The sequence below is a fragment of the Gallus gallus genome, chromosome 10, assembly GCF_016699485.2.
Source record: "Gallus gallus isolate bGalGal1 chromosome 10, bGalGal1.mat.broiler.GRCg7b, whole genome shotgun sequence".
Lineage (NCBI taxonomy): Eukaryota > Metazoa > Chordata > Aves > Galliformes > Phasianidae > Gallus > Gallus gallus.
Window position 1 is genome coordinate 380,586 of NC_052541.1, and position 21,854 is coordinate 402,439.

The 21,854-nt window shown below is 49.7% G+C and overlaps 1 protein-coding gene and 1 long non-coding RNA gene across 5 annotated transcripts; both read right to left on the reverse strand.

Moving 5' to 3' along the window:
* Window positions 1-424: 424 nt before the first annotated feature.
* LOC121113466 lies at window positions 425-1,805 on the reverse strand. The gene is made up of 2 exons (XR_005862581.2): window positions 1,479-1,805; window positions 425-462 (listed from the first exon to the last, which is right to left on the reverse strand). It is a non-coding gene; the product is annotated as an uncharacterized LOC121113466 (long non-coding RNA).
* Window positions 1,806-5,330: 3,525 nt separating this feature from the next.
* On the reverse strand, window positions 5,331-21,772 carry LOC121113467. 4 transcript variants are annotated; one of them, XM_040706428.2, is made up of 10 exons: window positions 21,087-21,772; window positions 13,707-13,916; window positions 10,085-10,589; window positions 9,350-9,421; window positions 8,964-9,023; window positions 7,747-7,818; window positions 7,555-7,656; window positions 6,744-6,848; window positions 5,894-6,041; window positions 5,331-5,723 (listed from the first exon to the last, which is right to left on the reverse strand). In XM_040706428.2, exons 3-10 carry the CDS (start codon window positions 10,194-10,196, stop codon window positions 5,420-5,422), a joined length of 975 nt encoding a protein of 324 aa, XP_040562362.1. In that variant the 5' UTR covers window positions 10,197-10,589; window positions 13,707-13,916; window positions 21,087-21,772; the 3' UTR covers window positions 5,331-5,419. The 4 variants fall into 4 exon arrangements, with proteins under 4 accessions (XP_040562362.1, XP_040562363.1, XP_040562364.1 ...); XM_040706429.2 differs by lacking the exon at window positions 21,087-21,772 and adding an exon at window positions 14,469-14,806; XM_040706430.2 differs by lacking the exon at window positions 13,707-13,916.
* Window positions 21,773-21,854: the final 82 nt, after the last annotated feature.

A 21,854-nucleotide genomic window follows, 5' to 3' on the forward strand; every position in this document is an offset into this window, starting at 1 on the left:
TGAGGGGCGGAGATGCTGCAGGGCCAGTGCTTGGGGCACGGCTACCTCAGCGCAAGCAGCTTCCTCCAGCTCCCAGAGAGTTTCTCCCCTCTGCACTTTCTGCAACTGGATTGAATCCTGCTTTGAATCAGGACACTGGATAGCCTCACTGCAGACCCAAAGACTTACAACAGCAACATCAAACCAGGCAGAAACACCATGTGCTCCGGACTGCTTCCAGTCTTAAAATCTCCCTCTCCCTCCCTCCAATCTACTAAGGCAGCCGTTCCAATGCAACAAACAGAATCACAGAAACTTCAGCCCAGACTCGTCCCGCTCAGTGAAATCCAGAGCAAGTACATCTTTACAAACCTTCATCCTTGCCCACTCCCCCAGTCAAACAGAGCACCAAGGCATGTTGCTCCATTCCTCACCTGGGGTTTTCTCGGTACAAATTCCAACGGGGAGTCCTCTTTCAGACACCTGAAACACCAACGCACAAAACCACATCAGAAAAGGGAACGGATTTTGTACTCCATGAAAACACAAAATCCCCTCCTCATAGCCTGCAAGTCACCCTTCTTTTTCCCACTTTACTTATGTTTCAGGCACGACCAATCCCAGCCACGTGACCAGCACTGACAGCTCTCACGTAGGCTGCCAAGCAGCAGCCATGGCCACTTTCACCACCTGCCTCTGCCACAAGCTCACAGATGGCACAGCACACTGTGCCTGCATTCTGCATGAGCGCCACTCCTTCTGCTCATATCACTCAACTAAAGCAACAAAAATTGTCCCCACTCGAAAAAGGCTCCCAAACCTGCTTCAGTTCACAGCCTAAACTTTAGGCAAACCAGCTGGCTGCAGTTCAGCGTTACAAGGACCAAAGCACATCGGGGAGTCACGGCTTGGCATCAGGCACAACCGCCCTCTGCACTTACTTGAAGGCAGCATCGCCTAGCCTGTATTCACAGCTTTACACTTGCACATCCTTCCCTGAGAGGAAGCTGCCCCCGTGCCCCGCAGCACTTGCTGGCACTGTAGATATTGCCTCTGAAGGACAGCACCTCACATGCTGACTTGGACTATTTCTTAACTGTGCCATGTCACTATCAGGATTTTACAGTGAGTGAGCTACTGGCAAACAACAGGATACCTTCCTGCTGCACAGCACAGCACAGCCAGAGCCGCACCACAGAATCGAGGGTGGGGGGGGGGTGGGGGCGGGGCGCTCAGGCTCTGCCTCGAGGCTTTTGCCGGGTAACCACCACATGTGGCGAGACGATGCTGTCGCCACCCTGCTGCAAGATCAGGCCCCGCCACCCACAGCTTCGTGCTGTCGCGCTCCGGGCCTTAAGCAAAACTCCACAGAGCGAGACCAAAAGCAAAAACCTCCCATCCGGACGCAGCCCTGCGCTTCCCGACAGCATCTCCAAGGCCCGCCACGATGGAAAGAACACAACGAGAGCAAGCGAGACGCCAGTTTCCCCTCCACGTACCAACGAAGAGCGACAAAACACGAGAGCTCCCGCCGCACGACGGAGCACGGGGCTGCCACCGCCCTGCCCAAGGCAGCAGCGGCGCCGCCTGGGAGCCGCCCCGCTCGCCCCGGCCTGCGCTCCGGCACCCACAGCTCTCGCGAGGCCACGCAGCCCGCCTGCGAGCCGGGACCTGCCTCTCGGTGACCGGCAGCACCGCGAGCTCCTCTCCCGAGAGCCCCTCGATGCCCCCGGACTGAAGCCCGACCCCGTTCCCAGGACAGAACCCCGCTCCACCCGGCCCCGCTCACCGCCCTCCCCGCCGCCATGCCGCGCTGCCCCGGAAGTGCTCTCCGCCGGCAGGAAGCACTTCCTGTCCCGCCCCTAGCAACCGCTTGCGGCGTCACGTTCCTGAGGGCGGCCTAGGAGCGGTCCGGGGCCTGGGAGGGGGGTGAGGGGGTGTCAGGCTGCCGGATTCTTCTCCTCTCGAGTGGCCCCGGAGGCATGGAACGTCCCTTTCCTCTTTCCCCTCTCCCCTCTCCCCTTTCCCCTCTCCCCTCTCCTCTCCTGCCCCCCTTTTGGTTGCTTGATCTGCCAAATTATTTCTCCATTCTTGTGCAGTGTTACCTTTCTGATGACTTCTGCAGAGTATTATTGCAGTTTCTCATGCTTTCTCTTTTTAGACACTTCTAACGACTTCAGAATCTCAGGAGTGTGCCTGATTCCTTTCCCTCGAGTTGTTAACAGCCCTGTTCCTTTCCATATAGCCCCCACGAGTGTGTACAACACCAAAAGCATGCTCAGAATCAGACCAGATATTAGCTCTTTTGCCTTTAGCCAGCTTAAGGGCTCTCATCAGAGCAGTAATTTCTGCCTTCTGTGCTGATGTCCCAGCTAGCAAAGGCTGTGCTTCTATTATGTCCTGATAAGTGGTAACAGCATATCCGACTTTGAGCTGACCTTGTTGTACAAAGCTGCTCCCATCCACGAACCGGGTCACTTCTGTGTCCTTCAAGGGCTGGTCCCTTAGGTCCAGGCAGCTGGAGTGCACTTCAGTTGTCTGGAGACAATCATGCGCTATGGGTTCGGTTGTATTTCCCCCGAGGAAGGAAGCTGGATTTACAGTGTTAGCTGTCATAATAACTACATCATCCTGTTCGACCAGGATTGCCCGATATCCTAGGAATCGGGAGGTGCCCTTTTTGTTCTAAAACTGTGGTAACCGTATGTGATACAAACACAGTTATTCTTTGTCCCACTGTAAATATTCATGCTTCTTGTATATTTAGGATTACTGCTGCTACTGCTCTCAAGCAGGCAGGCCAGCCCATGCTTACCTCATCCAGCTGCTTAGAGAAGCGACTGCCCTTCTGTATGGCGCCAGTTCCTGCACCAGGACGCTCATAGCTATTCCTTGTTTTTCATGTGAAAATAAAATAAATGCCTTGGTCACATCTGGGAGTCCCAGGGCAAGGATCTCCATCAATCTCTGCTTAGTTCCCAGAATGCTCTCTCAGCTTCTGCACTCCAAGTTAATTTTGCTGGATTTTTCCTCAGCAGCCGGTATAATGGTTTTACTAATAGTCCGTAATTATGAATCCATAATCAGCACCATTCTGTCACTCCTAAGTCCACAAGTCCTTTGCCGTAATGGGCTTGAGAGTTCTACATATTGCTTCATGCTGTCCTCCTGACAATATGTAACCTAAGTAGGTTACTTGGGTCTGCACTATTCTGGCCTGCTGCTGTGATAATCTGTATCCACTTAGCCCCAGGACATTGAGCAGCCTTACTGTCCATTGATAGCATTCCTCTTTGGTCTCCGTTGCAACCAGGACATCATCTACATACATACACTCCTCCAGTTCCTTGGCTAGCTGATTTCCAAAAAAGTTGGGGCTGTTCTTAAACCCTGGGGTAACACTGTCCAGGTTAACTGAGTTTTTCTTCCTGAATCCGGGTTTTCCCACTCAAATGCAAACAATTTTTGATGTTCTGCAGCCAAAGGGAGGCAGAAAAAGGCATCTTTCAGACCTAACACTGTCAAGTATTTCCATTCTTGGCCTGAGTCTAGTTAACAGTGTATAGGGGTTTGCAGCTACTGGGTGTAAATCTTCCACAATCTCATCTATTGCTCTTAGATCCTGAACTCATCTATAGCCTTTCCAAAACAAAATGGAGGACAAAATCCTCCAGCTGCCCTTGCAGGGTTCAGGCACTCGTTTGAGCCTGGACGTGAGTCCTAGCCCTTTTCAGAATTAATTGTTCTTCTGTCTCTGTGACCTCACCCAGCACCGCGTCTGTACCCGCCCAATCAGGATGCTGCTTTTAGTGTCGTTTCAAATCTTTTAGCGACCCTGAGCGGATCGCTCCTATACTCCTGAACTACACATTTCCAGTTGTCTAAACCATCTGTTGTAAGCGGTATCTTAATTCAAATGGATCCCCTAGAACCCACTGCTTGTCTGAGAGGAGTCTGCGTAGTCGTTCCTACTTTGCTACGAGCACGGGCTGGGATTGGCGAAAAGCCCCTCACTGCCCGTTCATTTCCTTTTCCTCCTTCCTGGGTTTCTGCTCTTACAATGTCACCTTCTTTGTTTCCCTGCTCTCTTTCCTTCTCATAATGGGGAACATAATCCTCCAGCCTTTCCCGTGTTTCTCTAACTTTTAAACATCTTTCTCCAATGCTACATGCTGAGTAACATCCTCTCAGTCTTTCACCCTTTCCTCTCTTTTCCTTCTCTAAGGCTAATACTAAAGAATCTTGTGGAGCCAGATTAATCCCACATTCCTTTTGCCATTCTGGATGATTTCTAGGAGTAAAAAACATATCCGCATATGCTACTTCATCCCATTCACTTTCCCTTCTTAGAAACAACATTAACCAAAGGAGTATTTTATAATTTCACGTTCCATTAAGGACCCAGCTTTTCCCTCCCTCTAATTTAAACAACGGCCACCACTGATAACAATATTTAATAAGAGTTTTCTCTTTCAGTGTTCACCCTGGCTCATCAGCAATGTCCTTCCAGTGAGCCAAGATACAACCCAGGGGGGTCTTTCTCGGTATCTCTTTTGACACCCTTTGCCCCATAACCGTTGCTTATCCTAGCTGGTCTTAGGTATCAGGTGAAAATCCCTTGTCTTTTGCTGGGTAATGGAGTCCACCGACTTCCCCAGGGCATGGGAACACCAAATTACCTGGACAAGAGTTGTAACCGATGTCCCCCATCAAAATGGGGGGACCTTTACAAAAATTCTGTTTGCTGGCTAATGGACTCCACCTGTTCTTGGGCTTCCCTGTGTACATCTCCTGTCCTCCAGCTAAAGTCCACTCAAGTTATGTAAAAAGACTTCTTTTCACAATATAGAAAAGCTGTTTTCATGATTCACAACCCTGCCTGTGGCAGGGATTTTGGAACTCAAAGGTCCCTGAGGTCCCTTCCAATCCACGCCATTTGATGATTTCTATGATGACTCATACAATGATCTCTGTGATTTCTAATCTATGACTGCCACAGGGCAGGCTGCCATCTATTCACCTGCAAGCGTAAGCATTGTACTGATAGCCTTTGCTACCATGTCATGTTTCTCCCAGATGTGCTCAGTGCTGGAAACTCCCCCTTCCAGGTGCTTCCTTCCCTCGCTGCCTGCCCTGATTCAGGGCAGTAGCCTAGAAGAGCTCGAGGACAACTCTTCACATATCGAGCCTCCCCAGCCCTTCTCTGGCTGACAGTCCAACTAGAAAAGCAAGCTGAGGCTGGGACCAAGGAGTCCCTCACTGGTGTGCAGCTGTCCAACAGCTTCCCTTGCACAAAATGCAGGCCTCAGCCCTATGCACTAGAACCCAATGGAAATGGTCAAAACAGCTGCTTTTGCACAGGGTGTCTTTATTACTCAGAAAGCGGGGTCTTCCAGGGAACCCCAGCCATGCTGACACAGGTAACCGGGGCACTAGATGGCTATGGGGAACCCCAAGAACCACGGGTATCTGGGGAAGAGACACTGTCCATGGGAGAGCTGCTGGGACACGTGGGCCAAAGTGAAGGGTCTGTGCGGATTTTGCTGCACAGGTATTCAAACTCTGCTTCAAAGGAGGAGGGGAACGGGCTGGATCCGCTGTACAAGTTCTTGTTTTCTTGGGCAACTACATCATCTTTTGTTGCCTCTCCCAGCTCCGCTCTGCCTTCACCTCCAGACTGGCCTCTCTCCCGCACACTGTCAGGATGAGCTTGTCCTGGAGTTGTCTCTGCTCTCTTGCACACTCTGTAAAAATGAGTTTCAGAAAGCAATACTCACTGATGGGAATTAAGAGGACACTTAAAAGACATTGCAACATTAATCCTAGCAGCATACTGCCAGCAGCTGATGTGGCCATCCAGGATCCTGGCACCACAAATGCAGCAATAAAGTATTTTGGGGAAAAGCCAACTCACGGATATTTTTGCCACATCCATGACACAGCAGTACAAGTCATCACCAGCGCAGACAGCAGCACTGTTAAAAGCAGTGCAATCACTGGGAAGAAGAGCACTTGTACAAACTCCTGAACCGCAGCCCTTGTGTTTTTCCCAGCATTCATCCCTGGAAGAAATGAGACATGTCCCATGTGACCTTCACCTGCACTACAGACAATCTCTCGGTGTGCTTTATGGACCCAGGAGATTTTCATCAGTGGGTACCTCTGTCTCTGGTGCCTAAGCACCACGGGACAAGGAAGATTGCTTCCACTTCTCGTTGGGTAGGGTGAGGCTGCACCAGCACTGCCCACGTATTCCTCTGGGCCGAGGGCTGGGGCTCTGCCCTGGGCTCTGGGCTTTGTCTGCGGGGAGCACTGCACAGCAGAAGCCTTCACACTTTCCCCAGCGCACGCATCCTGAGCTCTCCCACAGGACACCCCCCAGGCTGAAGGTCAGCCTCGAGCTAGCACGGGGCACAGCCGGAGCCAGCCCAGGGGAAAAATACTCCTGCAGGCTCCTACCACACAGGACTCCACTCATCCAAAAAGGAAAAGCTCACAACTCTCTGGGAACTGGGAGCAGTGGGAGGTGAGCAGCGTCACAGAGGTCTGCATGCATCTTCTCCGACACGCTGCTGGAACAACTCACCAAACCCCACTGAGGCCAGCCATTTTCAGAGAGCCACCCCTGGCTTCTTTTACACGTGCTCTGTGCTCATACGCTCAGGTTTGGCTGCTGACCTCGTGTGCAAGAGCAGGCAGGAAGAGCCTGCAGGCACACACTGACTCTGGTTAGTGACACTGGATGACCACAGGACAGAAATTACCTGGCATGCCAGTTGTTGGCGCTGTCTGTGTTTCTCTGTCCCAGACTGGCAGCGTGGGATGGCTGCCTTCCTGCAGCACGTCCTGTGCAGTTTGTTGGTCAGTCCCTTTAGAAAGAAAGAGGACAGTGGGATTGGATGTGATGTGTTCTCACCAGGAACTGAGCTACTCCTATCCTGAGCTCAGGCAAAGTCTGCTGGTCCCAGTCCCCCAAAGCCACTGCGACCCTCTCTGCTGCCCAAGGGCATCTGGGCCCTCCCAGGAATTGGAAGGTGCCGAAACCTCTCACGCCTCCCGAGGAATCAGCTCCTATGCAGGGCCCTCACGCACTGTGCTGTGAGCATCACCAACCATTGTGTTCCACCCATCACAGCCAGGCATCTGCAGGCTGAAATTCAAGCTTCAGCAGAAACATCTCCAGAATCAGCATCTCCACCTCGTTTCCAGGATTAGCAAAGACAGCCAGCCCTGCTTGGGATGCTCCTCCTGCTGCCTCAGCAGCAGAGAGGGCTTTGTATGAACAGAAGCACAGCACTCGTCACTCGCTGCCACCAGGCTGCCAATGTCTGCACAAAGCAGCTCTGACAAGTTACGGTCATGCTGGGGGAGCAGCTGTCTCTGGGTCTTGGCTGGATGCAGAAGTGGCAGCAGACCATCTCTGGTGCTTGACAGTGCCTGCAAGGTGTTACACGGAACACCACCACAGCACGGCTCTGAGAGATCCCTTCCTGCTGTGCAGGCTACAGCTTATCCACACATATATCAGACCTCAGCTTCCCAAGTCTCACAGTGAACAGACCAAAGTATACCCACCACGCGCTGCCTTCTCCATTTCCTTCAGCAGTTCCTTTAGCACACGAGATGACCTCTGTGAGTATTTTCCTCTTCTAGATGCATCCTTTCCTTTTTCCAGACCTAACAGAATGTGTGAAGTTACATCTCCTGTGCAGGAAGTTTTGAAGATCAGCGGTGAGTCAGTGAAGTCAGTAAAGACAAACTACTCACCCCTGGGATTCCAGCGGGGCTCCAGCACAGGAAAGAGCCGAGGACTTGGCAAGGCCTTCCCTGGGGGCACTTCTGCAACCAAAGACCCATGAAAAGTTTCAGTCACACACAATGGCATAACTGCACTGCAGAGCATACCAGGGGATCGTGCACTGAAAAGACATACACCACGCAGGACTACACTCTCACATCTGCCGAGAGACCTGGCTGACGTTTGGCCTTTGCGCTGTCAGCTGTCAAAGGATCTAAATAGCCATGACATACCCATGTGATACGATGGACTTCCACGTGTCCTGGATTCTTGCAGTCAGAATGACAGAGGATGCAAGTAAAACAAGGGACTCCTTCATGGCACTGTTCTCTCTCTTCCACTCAGGAGCATCTTTTCAACAGTTCCTGGGTGCCTGCAGTGGCACCACAATTGTACAAAACTAGCCACGTGTGGAGCCGCCCAGAGGAAAGCTCTCCTGGAGCTCAACCCAGCTTTAAACTCAACTGAACCATGCCTACTGGCTCTGCAGAAGGCACTCGAAACAGCTCAGGGCTGGAGTGGCCGGCAAAGACAGCTTTGCAAGGCATAGCATGCCACACACACCACTCATCCTGACCCAAATCCTCCCTTCTCTTCTGCAAAGGAAGTACATTTCACTTGGAAAGAACATGAAAACCTAAATGCTCGCCCCTTTTTGTGATCTACCTACGAGACTGCACTGAGTCTCGTGGACCTGATTAAACTGAGACTTTGACAAGCCACTGCCTCTAGACACAGCTGTAATCGAGGGCACATGAGAAACGCTCCCACTGCATGTTGTGATCTCCCTCTTCCGTAGTAACCAGCAGTGTCTGGAAGGGGCTCCGGTAATCACCTGGGATGCAGGCGTGGGATGAAAGATCCAGAGGTGCACAGGAGCCAGGTGACCTGTTGGCCTTTGAAAGTTGCTGAAGCAGCATTTCAAATAGTCTTTCCAGGCCACGTGAAAAGACTCTCAGGGACCTCACAGAAGAACATTCATCCCCTCGAGGCTTCATTACTGGGAGACCTCTGATGCACAAAGGCAAAGCCAACACCACACTGGGAGCACGTAGCACCCAAGAAATCATAAACACCCATGCTTCTCACAGAGAAGAACCCGCTGGCCAATGAAAAGATGAACCATTGCTGAACTATCACAACCAAATATGAACAAATATCGAGAAAATGAAGACTGGTGACTTACCTCCAGCATCCATACCAGGCTCAGGGTCAGGATTCCACTCTGCAGATTGACCAAGAGGGCCTGCAGGCACAAGTGTGATCAGACGCAGGTGAGGAGAGCTCCCACTGCAAACTGGGGCCTACATTTCTTGAGTGACCTGCAGGGTCTGGCAGCGGGTCAGGGAATGACCCACATACGAAGGTCTGGGTGCTCTCAGCTGATGGCAGGGGTAACCATCCCACTGATATGTGGCAGCTCTCCAAGTAACAAAATACTTATGACTTATCTGTGCAAGCCCTTCAAGGTGTAAGCACATTAGGAAGACCTCAACAGGATCTTCAGTAAAATTATGAACAGTTAGGGCATGCATTTTTCTGCCTTTCAGGAAACACACGCTCACAACTTACCTCTGGGTTTCCCCTGAGGCGCAAAATCTGGATCCAGATGAGCATCTGGAGAGGGAACACCAAAGGCATCATCTAGAATCAAGAAGAACAGATGAGAGTAGTTCCCATTGCATGTTGCAGTCTTCTCCCTTAGTAGCCAGAAGTGGGTCATGGAAGAAAGAATCAGCTCGTGATTGCCAAAGTTGCAGGGTGTCCAGGATGGCCTGTTGGCTGGCACCTGGCAGCTTACAAAATACTCTCTCCGGGCCATGTGCAACATGCCTCACGGACCGCGTGGAAGAAGATACAGCCCCTCAGGGCTTTCTTACTGGGAGATCTCTCATGTACACAAAGGAAGGTCACGCTGGAGGAAACCATGCCTGTCTCTTCCTCTGGGCTGTGGGCCAGGGCTGTGCTGAAAACTGGGATTCGACTATGGGGAGTACCATGAGGCCGGGTCAGAAACGCTCATGCTTTTCCCAGCACACATCTTCTAAACTTCCCCCCAGGACATCTCCCAGAATGAAGGCTGTGCTCCGGCCAGCAAGAGGCCATGTCACGGCCCGACATGGCTGGAACCAGCCCTGGGGAGCAGAGCTGCCACGGGCTCCTTCCTGACCCCTGAGGTGCTACCCATCACCATCTGCCCACCATGGAAAGCAGGCCCCAGGGAACTGTGCTGTGGGGCCATGGGGATACAGCCTGACTTTTTGCCCCCAGTGCTGCTCAGTTTTGGCCTCGTCTCTGCCCACCCACCTGCTCCCGGTGCTCGCCACGGAGCAGCATAGCTCTCCTGGGAACACATGCCGGTAAGTAGGAGGATGACGACGAGACCGACAGGGGCCACGGACCCCCACACTCGTGCCATGCTGCCACCACAGCTGCTGCAGCCACAGCAAGTGCTGCTGTCAGGGCAGGCACAGAGTGATCCTCTAGCATGGGGCAGATGTCACAGATGGGCCTTATGACCTCACGGCACAGCACAGCAAGGTGGGGCACTGCAACTTCATGGACTCGTGATGCTGGGTGGAGGGTCCCCTTGTCTTGTGATGTGCTGCACCAGGGCTGCTTGGGGCACCTCATCTGGGGAGAGCAGGGTCTATTTGGGTGCAACCGTGGCAGCGAAGCTGCAGTGTAGCCACCTCTCTCAGTGAGCACATCCTGTTGGGCAGCTCAGGAGGGTGAGAGTCCTCCCAGGGCAGGCGCAGAGCTCTGTCCCTTGCTGTGGGCACCATCACAGTGGGGGACGATTCCCTGACACCTAGAAAAAAACCACAGCTGAGATTTTTCACGGTTACATCATAGAATCACAGCACCAGAGAATGTCTTGGCTTGGAAGGGACATTAAAGAATTGGTACGTCCAACCCCACCACTGCGCGCAGGGATGCCACCCACTGGGCCAGGCCAAGCAGCCCAGGACACCACCCAACCAGGCCTTGAACACCTCCACGGATGGGGCATCCACAACTTTGCTTGGCAAACTTTTATAGTGCCTTGACAACCTCAAGAAGGAATTTTTTCTTGCTCAGCGGGCCCATGACACCCCAGGCCAACAAGGAAGAGATGCAATACAGAAACAGGGTCTGGATCAAGGACGCTATTGCACAGGATATCCATGAATGTGAAACTTGCCCTGAAAACCAAGCAGATAAAGCCTCACTAGCATGGACGATGATGTCTGAAAAATAAATATGGGGAGGTAGGTTATATGACCTACCCACAAACCTGGCAACTTATGTGTCATGTCCTTACATGTTTTTTCAATAGACCTGATTGACGTTCCGTTGTCCTCATCTGTTTGCAGTTCTTCAGATTGACAGCTCAAGATGAGTGTCTCCTATGAGGAAACTCATTATTTTCCATCCCATCATTTTTATCAGTTGCCATAACCCCAACGGTTACGCAACTTGAGGAAATGTTTAAATGCTGAACTAAGGGACATGGTTTAGTGAGGAAACGGTGGTGGTAGGTGCACGGTTGGACTGGATGATCTTTGAGGTCTTTTCCTGCCTTCATGATTCTGATTCCCTCTGTCTTGTCAATGCCAAGTAGAGCGAGGCAATTCGAGAGAGGACGAGGTGTGGAAACAGGTACCAGCTCGGAGAAGTAGGCAACCCCCACCCTGACCATCCTTGCCTCCCCAGGTGCCTCTGTAAAATAGGTTTGAAGCCCTGTAACTCGAGGGAGGGGTGAGTGAGGGTACAGTGGGAGGCCTACCCGTGAGGTTGCCTTGGGTAAAGCAGTCAACCGCATGGACTGACTCCACCCAGAAGGAAAGAAGGGTGGTCGTCAAAGGCAACTTCCTTCTGAGAGGAACGGTGGGCCCTATATTTCAGCCTGACCCTACCCTAGGGAGTTGTGCTTCCTCCATGGGGCACGGGTCAGGGATATTTCTAGAAAACTTCTGGTCTGATTCGCCCCTGAGATTGTTACCCCTTACTGATAGTTCAGGCCGATAGTGATGAAGTCGCTGAGAAAAGCCTGAGGACTAACAAGGAAGACTTCAGGAGACTGGGGTAGGTAGTTGATGGAAAGGGCGTGCAGATGGTTTTTTCTTCTATACCTTCAGTGGCGGGGAAGGATACTGAGAGGATCAGAAAACCCACCTCATAAATTAGAGGCTTAGAGGGCTTAGAGGTTGGTGCAAACACAGGAATTTTGGTTTTTTTGACCATGGGGCAATTTACTCAGCATCTGGCATGATGTCTGCAGATGGAACTTGCCTGTCTCTAAGGGGTAAGAGGATCCTAGCCCGGGAACTGGCAGGACTCACTGAAAGGTCTTTAAACTAGGCACGAAGGGAGAAGGGGACAAAATTAGGGCCACTGGGGTTGAGCAGGTAGTTCGAGGGCTCATACCAAACTAGATGGGTGAAGAGGGTGGAGTACAAAGGGATGGAGAAGAGCACGAGGATGTTCTAGGGAATCCTAGATCCTCTAGAAAAGAAAGGCGGTGAGACAGGAAGCCCAGCTGAAGTGCCATTATAACAATGCACACGCCTGGGAAATAAGCAGGAGGAGTTGGAAACACTGATGCACTTGGAAAGTTATGACCTTGTTGCTATCACAGAAACATGGTGGGATGATTCCCATAACTGGAATACCACCACTGAGGAGCTGCCTGCCACGGCACCCAGCTCAGCTCCTATGAGAACCAACGATGCTGAATGCGGAACGGGAGCTCGCGCCAAATCAGCCCTATCCTCTGCTCACAGAACCAGAGAACAGCCAAAGTTGGACAGGACCCACAAAGGCCACCAAGTCCAACTCCTCACCCCACACAAGACCACCAAAATGCAAACCCGAGCTCCGAGAACATTGTCCAAATGCTCCTTGAGCTCTGACAGCTTGCTGACGTGACCACCGCCCTGCGGAGCCTGCTCCACTGCCATTTCTTACTGCACATGCTATCACGATTTGCTTCTAATGCAGCTCAAGTATGAGACCCTATTTGGAATATAAAAACACAGGAAGATGTTCCTAACTGCAAAGACTGCCAGCCACTGCAACACACAGACTGTGAAATCCCTGACACTGCTGATTCAGAAGACCAGTTAAGAGAAGCATTTGCCTGCAATGAGGTGCGACTGGATTGAATACTGCCTTTGAAACGGGAAAAGAGAAAATCAACAAATCTGAACAAAAACAATGCATTGCAACACAGAAGGAGCAGCAAAGCAAGGCAGAAAAAAATAAAGAAAAATAACAAGGAAAACAGCAAAGCAAAACAAGGTCATGAACTACAAGAGGAAAGCAAATGCACTGAATACAATACCATGCCGAAGTGAAGACGCCAAACACAGTAAATAGATAGCAACTCTCACCAGTGCTTAGCACGGAAAAGAAAGAAACTTCAGAAGCAATTCACGGCAAAGATACAAAAGAAAACCCAAAGAGCAAAGCAAAGCAAATCCAGGAACAATAACAGAAAGAGGAAGCACTAAAAAGCCAAGGAAAGCAAAGCAAAATCACCTGAAAAGCCGAGAAACAAAAAGGAATACCCTTATATAAGCATAAAAGCCAGCCATCAGAAGACTGTGTAAACTCCATGTATTCCAGTGACAGGAAGTTATCTGCAACATCAACCTTCACCCATGCATCACGGGCCCTTGTTGGGCTATAACAGCAGTGTTGGTACAGGATTCATTCTCTTACACCCTGTTACCGAAGACAGGATACCTGTGAGTGGGTAGCACAATAGCTGGCTGCCACAGAACTTGCAAGGAGTGACACAAATTTTTATCTCAGTAGTCATCACACAGAAGTTACTTTGGCAGCCTTTGGTGGAGCAGAGATGAATATCTTGCTATGCAGGGAGTGAGGACGTGGTGTATTTCTAGCATCACGTTACATGTGGTCAAATCAGGTGATGACATACCTGCCCCCAGCCTCCTCTTTATTCTTCCTTAACGCTGTGACTGAAAGCTTGCTGGTATTGTGTTAGCTCATTCTTGCTAGCATTCCCTCCTAATGAGCTTCAGATACATCTGAAGTTGGACAAGTGTTACTGATGAGGGCATCAAAATTGGGATCTGGCCGCAGTGATCTTCTGGACACTAGCTTTTCATTACACATGAAACAATCTTTCCTGCAACATAATAATAAGGAGAGAGAACAATACTTGGTCTATGGCAAAAAGTGAAGCGTGTGTCCCAACACTACAATTGTTAGAGAAAGCACTCATCATGACTCAGTTTTTACAGAAAAGCTGGAACGAGGCTTCTTAGCTACTTGATCTGGCTGTTCAAAGAGATTAAACAAACAAAATGACCAAACATGCATCTCTTTGCATCAGTTTTAAACATGTGCTGATTTCAAGTGTGTTGAAGCAGTCTGTATTTAGAGTTCCTATAATATAGAGTATTATAGCCTGTAGGTAGAATTCTACAATACAGAGCATTATAGAAGTTCTACTCTGCACATTACTTTTGCCCTTAATCCAATGGCTGGATTTTCACTGAGAAAGGAGGCATTTCTGATGGAGGTTACAATGAAGGCACAGTCCTTCATAGGACCTGTAGGATGAAACAAAGATTCAGAAACCCGTTCCGGAATTCGGGCACTAATTACTGGGAAAACTCAAGCACAGTCTTGTCCTTCCTAACATTTTGTTCTCATTTAATTAATATGTTAGGCTCACCTGTAGTTTTTTTCTCCTGTAGAATGAAGAGGTGTCACTTGCTGAAATGGCACTTATTTATGGAGAACTGTGTTTTTGTTTCTCTCTAATGACAAGGGTATTACAGTGGAATTCCAGGGTCACAGCCTGAACCAATGGGTGGACTACATGAGTGTGTGGGTACCTGGAGCGGGGGGGGTGGTCTGGAGCCACCCCTTCTGTCTCTGCAATACTTCCTGTGCAGTCTGAGTCCGCGTGGGTCCCCCTCTTTGCCCCCGCCCTTCTCTCCAGCGGCGCGATGGTACGAACAGGGGAGGGTCACATTCCTCAGCTCGTCCTTCTCTCCACACTGTTACCCGGAGGGGTGAGTCAATTCCTTTTTGATATCTTTTCCTCGAGTGCCTATTTCTCAAATAAAGGCTCTGTCATTGCCTTCACATGTTCTACAGGTATTTTTGCTAATTGCTCATCAGAATTTCCACAGGCGCAGTGAATTAAGTGTGACCTCTGAACACACGCAGCCACCATCATCAGAAATTAATACTTAAAATCACTGGCTTAATTGTTGCTTAGCTCAGAATTCTATTGTCTTTGAGAAAACAGGAACTTGTAATTGAATAATACAAGAACAGCACTCTGTACTTCATTGTACTCTTCATTTTACTCTTGCCCCACTGATAGCTACAGAAGGCAAACATGGGTAGCTTGGCCTTGAATGCCTCCAGGGATGGGACACCCACAACCTCTCCAGCCTGTCCAAGTCCCTCTGGATGGCTTCCCTTCCTTCCAGTGTATCGACTGCACTGCTCAGTTTGTATCATCTGCAAACTTGCTGAGGGTGCACTCGATGCCACTGTCTGTGTCACTGACGAAGATGCTGAAGAGCACCAGTCCCAAGACCAACCCCTGAGGGACACTGCTTGTAATCAGGCACAAAACCTTTGATCACAACCTTTGGCTGTGTCCAGCCAACCAATTCTTAATCCACTGAACTGTCCATCCTTCAAATCTATACCTCTTTAATTTAGAAAGAAGGATGTGCTGAGGGATCATGTCAAAGGCTTTGTAGAAGTCCAGGTAGATGACATCCACCGCCCTTCCCCCATCGACCAAAGCCATCACTCCACCACAGAAGGCCACCAGATTGGTCAGGCACAATCCGCTCTTGGTGAAGCCATGCTGGCTGTCTCGGATCTCTTTGTCTCGTATGTGCCTTAACGTAGCTTCTAGGTGGATCTGCTCCATGATCTTCCCAGGCACAGAGGTGAGGCTAGCCGGCCTGCAGTTCCCCAGGTCCTCCTTCCTACCTTTCTTAAAAATTCCCAGGATCGTGTTGTGATTCATCCATATGCAGACATTCTGGAAGACAAGCATCTGAGACTGGCCAAAAGCAGAATAGAACGACTGTTTGCTGAGGGCTTATTTTGCAAAAAATATTTTAAACATTTTTCTTTTTTCCAAATATCAACTCAGCTTCCCACTTCTTTCTCTAAAGCTTTTCCTCTGAAGCAGATAATAACATTTATGTCTGACCCTGAAATTCTAAGTGAAATGAATTATACACCCAGTGGTGTGAGCTTCCCAGAATAATAACTGAAAGACTATTCTTAAGTGAGGTGATCTGGAAGTCTAGAGGCATCCTTTTAAGGCCGCCCACAGGACCTGCTTGCCATGCAGCCCGGTTAAGCACGCACTACCATTCCTTAATTTCTCACAGCTCACTATGCCATGAAAAATGGAAAGAAAAATCATCAGGTATTTCCCAGGCAAACCACTGATATCACAGAATCATAGAATATCCTGAGTTAGAAGGGACACACAAAGACCATCAAGTCCAACCCCTGGCTCCCCAAAGGACCACCCAAACTCAAAGCCTGTGTCCGACAGCAGTTTCCCAACGCTCCCTGAGCTGCAGCAGCTCAGGGCCGTGCTCATCACCCTGGGCAGCCTGCTCCATGCCCACTGCCCTCTGGTGCAGACCCTTTCCATAACCCCCACCCGACCCTGCTCTGACACAGCTCCATGCTGTTCCCTTGGGCCCTGCTGCTGTCCCCTGAGAGCAGAGCTCAGCATTGCCCTCCTCTTTCTGTAAGGAGCTGCAGCTGCTATGAGGGCTGTCCTCAGCCTGCTCTGAGTGAACCCAGGGACCTCAGCTGCTCCTCACACACCATGCCCTCAGACCCTTCCCCATCTCTGCAGCCCTCCTTTGGACACATTCTAATAGCTTTATGTCCTTCTTATGTAGTGCCACCCAAACCAAAAATGCTCAAGTTGAAACCACACAGTGCAAAGCACAGTGGGACAACTGCTTCCCTCACTCGGCAGCACTGGGCCTGATACACCCCAGGGCACACCATTGGCCCTCCTGGCTGCCAGGGCACACTGCCAGCTCAGATTCAAGTTGCCATCAACCAGAACGCCCAGATCCCTTTTTGCAGGGCTGATCTCCAGCCCCTCGCCCCCCCAGTCTGTACATACAGCCAGGGCTGCCGCATCCCAGGTGCAGAACGCAGTGCTTGCTCTCCTTCATGCAGATGGGGACCACCCTCAAATTTCTCCAGATCCTGGTGCAAGGCCTCTCAACCCCCCAAGGGAGTCAACATTCCTCCCAGCTTCACATCAACCACAAATTTACTTCATACAACTGACAGATCTTGATTGGAATCAACCGTGAAAACATTACAGAGAAATGGCCTTAAAATGGACCCCACAGAATCCCACTGGTGACAAGAAGGGCAACTGTCAGGCCATGGATTCCCCTCGTCCAACAGCCATCTTTTACTTGACTTGGGGCATTCTTACAGTCACATCGCCATGGCCTTACGATGTCATGAGCCACCTCCCTGCCAACTGCTATAAATACAGGAACCCTGACAACAGAACACCAGCTGAGATGCAAGCCAGTGCAACCAAGGCAGGCCTGTTTTGAAAGGCCAAAATTTTAGAAGTAAAAAATGCTTTCCTGCACTGCTTAGTTTGATGCATCATTTGCAGTGCCATGGAGCTAATTCGGCAACACAGGTATACACTGCACTGAGCAGAATACAGTCACATGGAAATGCCCATTTGCATTTCTTTCTTTTTTAAGCACGTTGCCAACCAAGAAAAAGTCTCCTGTAGGATACAAAAAAATTTGGCCTAAGGAGTCCTCATCTGGACTCTGGACAGTGCATTCTGGGGCTCTAAAGGGTCTCTTTCTGAAAGCAAAACAGCCAGTCACATTCACATGAGTTAAGGGTGCCTTCAGAGGTCAGAGAGCTTCAGCACTTCAGTCGTGCCGTAAGAACTCCATCTGCAAGTTAAAACCATGGCTTGATGCAGGTTCTTCTGAGGAAAGGGGCTGAACCTGTATTAATGGAGGTGAAGCCTGAGCCAGCAGTTTTCCTAACTGTCTGGAGGCACTTATCTTCCTGAAAAATAGATAACCTCATTGCACGTACTGCAAAAAGACATTTAGACACAAACTTCTGTACACTTTAACTGCGTTTGCAAGGATCTTACGAAGGAAAAAATGGTTTCTTCTACAGTTAGCCAAAATAGGGGCTTCTTTGAAAGAGCAACAGCATGCAGACACTGTCTGCAAGCCCCCTGGCATCCTTCTGCTGTACTTATGTAGCACCTGGAGCAAGCAGGCACTGACTGTATAGCTCGTGAGGGCTAACACTGCTCAGATAACAACCGAGGGGGTGAAAAAATGTGTCAGCAGGAGCAGTGCACTCATAACACAGCAACAAAGACCGGAGCGCTGCTGAGACAGGTAGCAGAACTCTTTCATTAGTGCTCAATTTTAACCCCATCCAGTCAGTGCTGAGCAAAATGAGGACAAAGGATAGACTCGGCAAACTGCAGATGATATTTCCAGCTGGCTCGGCTATAGTCATTTATTCGAATTTTAAGGTTGGGTTTTTTTTCGTTCTTTTTCTGTTCCTTGGTTTTGGTGAGATGGTAATAATTCATGCAAACTCCCCCATACACAACCAGTCTCCATCAGATGATGAGATAAAAGGCTGAGATAAGCCCCTCTTCTAGCTATACAGATTTAAAACATGAAAATAAATCTGTTAGAGGTTTTGCGATGCAGATAGACATGAACAATAAAAGCAGAGGCAGGGAAAAGAAGAGCTGGCTTGCATGGCAGCAGGTAAACAATGTATTCAGGAAAAACACTTGTCTGTAACATTCACACCCATATCTCATCCCACTTAAGACCCAGAACACAACAACTTTAAAGTAATACTCTAACTGATCTGTACTGTATTGATCCTCTAAGCTGTCTTTGCTTCTCTGCTTCTGTAATTTAAGTTTATTTTGTCTTTCTGTTTAGCAGGCAAACCTCACCGTAAGAAGACAATATGCAAACTATGGGTGGAGTATGTAAGTAGCCAAATTAATAAAAATTCATTTAATATGAGACAACAAACATATGTGAGACGATGCTGTCTGAACTGGACCCATACTGACTTTAATGTACGTACCAAAACACTAGAAATCGAGTTTTTACCATATTTGAGCCTTTCCTGTTACATAACTTAAGCTGTGTAGAAAGCTCTGGGATGTCACATGAACCAGCAGGCACCTCCAACCCTATCCCTTGGCATTACGCACAGGAAAAGAAATGTCACAATATGATGGATTATCCCTTACTTCACTTAAAGAAAAGCAAGAATATCCTGAATTACTGAAAATCACCAAGCTCGATCTTACACATCAGGATGTGACACAGTAACTCTTCTCTCCAGCAACCAGAAGAGATAAATAGCAGAGGAATAATTGATTCAAAGGTCTGGAAGAGAAATACTGACATATTGAGAGCATGAGACAAATCCAGTCTAGTTCAGATGCAGCTGAAAGCTGTCGTCAGCCAAAGTCTCAGCAGTTACCAGAATGCAAACAAAGCTATTCTTAATGTGTTAATTTTATAAATTGAACACAATGCCTGGCATTAAAAAATAATAATAATAATAATAATAAAAATAATCATAAGTTGCTTTTGTTTGAATCAAAAAACAGGAGAAAAAATCACTTGGAAATCACAGAAAAGCGGTGGAATGACTCACACAGCTGGAGTGCTGTGATGGATGGCTAGCGACTTTTCAAAAGAGAGAGGCAAGGCAGGAAAGGCAGTGGTGAAGCCCTCTATGTTAAGAAAGAATGTGAATGTATGGAAATTAATGATGGCGATGATAGGGTTGAGAGCTTATAGGTCAGAATAAAAGCAAAGGCCAGTAAGACTGACGTTATCGTGGGTGTGCTACAGGCCACGCAAGCAGGATGAAGAGGTGGGCAAGACATTTTATAGACAGCTGGATGAGGTCTCAAGGTCTCTCCCCCTTGTTCTTGTGGGGGATTTCAAAGTCCCAGACATCTGCTGGATTTATAAAACAACAAATAGGGAACAGTCCCAGAGGTTCCTAGAGCATGTGGGAGACAACTTCCTGACACAGCTGGTGAGAAGCCAACAAGGGGAAGCAAAATCCAGCTGTTTGTTAACAGAGAAGGTCTTGTGGGGGATGTAAAGGCTGGAGGCCATCTGGGGCAAAGGGATCATGAGATGTTAGATTTCTCAACCCTTGTTGAACCACGGAGGGCAGTCAGCAGAACTGCAACCTTGAACTTCTGGAGAGCAAACTTGAGCCTCTTCAGGACCATGGCTGAGAGGGTCCCTTGGGAGGCTGGCAGTACAAAAAGGAAGTAATTTTAAAGATGCAGGAGCTGACCATCCCCAGGTCATGGAAGACGAGCTGATGGGCAAGGAGGCTGGACTGGCTGAACAGAGACCTTCGACTGGAACTCAAGAGCAGAATGAAAGATTATGGTTTGTGGAAGAGTAGTCAAGCTACTTATGATGATTACAGGTACGTAGCAAAGCTGTGCAGGAAGAAAATTAGAAAAGCCAAAGCCCAGCTAGAACTGAGCTCGGACAGTAAGGTGAAGGACAACAATGAATATTTCTATAAATACATCAACAGCAAGAGGAGGGCAAGGGAGAATCTCCATCCCTTGTTGGACGCCGAGGGCAACTTGGTGACCAAGGATCAGGATAAGGCTGAGGAACTTAATGCCTTTGTTGCCTCAGTCGCTAATAGCAAGACTTGTTACTCCCTGGGAAAAAATCCCCTGTGCTGGTAGATAAGGATGGGGAACTGAATAGGCCCTGCATTATCCACAATGAGATGATTTTGGACCTGCACCGAATGCTGGATGCTCGAGTTCACGGGGCCAGATGGACTGCACTTTGGAGTGCTGAGGGAGTTGGTGGATGTGGTTGCCAAGCCACACTCCATCGTCCTTCAGCAGTCCTGGCTAAATGGAAACACGCAGGTGGACTGGAGACTGGCAAATATGACACACATCTTCAGAAACAGCCAGAAGATGAGCATGGTAGCTACAGACCTATCAGTCTTACCTCAGGGCCAGGATAGGTTATGGAAAGGATAATGTTGAGATTAATTAAAGGTCAACTAGGGGATCGGGCCCAGTCAGAATGGGTTTACGAATGGTAGATCCTGCTTGACAAAATAACTTGCCCCACGCCACCAATGCCACAGGAGACTCCAGGAGCAGGAGAAGATCCGGTGGAGGGAGGAAGCAGGGGCAGCTGGGCCTGCTGTGCACATATACTGACAGACATACAGATACCTTGTCACTGCTCTTCTGCCTCCACGTTTCTGGAGTACTGGGAGTTTTGTCTTCACACAGGAACTCCGCCAAGCCTGTATGTCCAGAGCTGCATTTTCCAGTCCATGGCACCTTGATCCCAGGACGTGCTCCGCCACGTGCTTCTAGGACATGAACATTTGCACAAAGGCCCCTGAAAGTAAAAGCATCCCGGCAGGTTTGCACTGCTCCCACACTCCTCAGCGCTCTCTCTAAAATCTCATACAACACAGACTCTCTCAGACTCTTGACTGCAGCCCAGTAGCACAGGATCTCCCCTCTCACTTTATGAGAGAAGAGGCCATAGTTTGTCTTTCTTTTTCAGCTTTGCAGATACCACCAGGCAAGAACTGGCTTTCCCACCCTGCAGCCAGGAATGCTCCAACCTGAGGGGTGAGTGGCTGTGAGAGGAACGTCGACGGGCGCCGACGCTCTGGCTCTGCCTGGGCCCCAATTGGTCTGTACTCAGAGGAGGCCTCAACTGTGCCAGGCCCCCTCCAGACTGGGCCCCGAGGCCCCGACTGTGCTGGGCCTCCCTCCGGACTGGGCCCCAAAGCAGCCCCAACTGTGCCAGGCCCCCCTCCGGACTGGGCCCCAAAGCAGCCCCAACTGAGCCTGGTCCTCCTCCAGCCTGGGCCCCAAAGCAGCCCCAGCCGTGCCTGGTCCTCCTCCAGCCTGGGCCCACAGGAGGCCCTGGCTCTGCCTGGGCCCCCTTTGGTCTGTACCCAGAGGAGGCCTCAACTGTGCCAG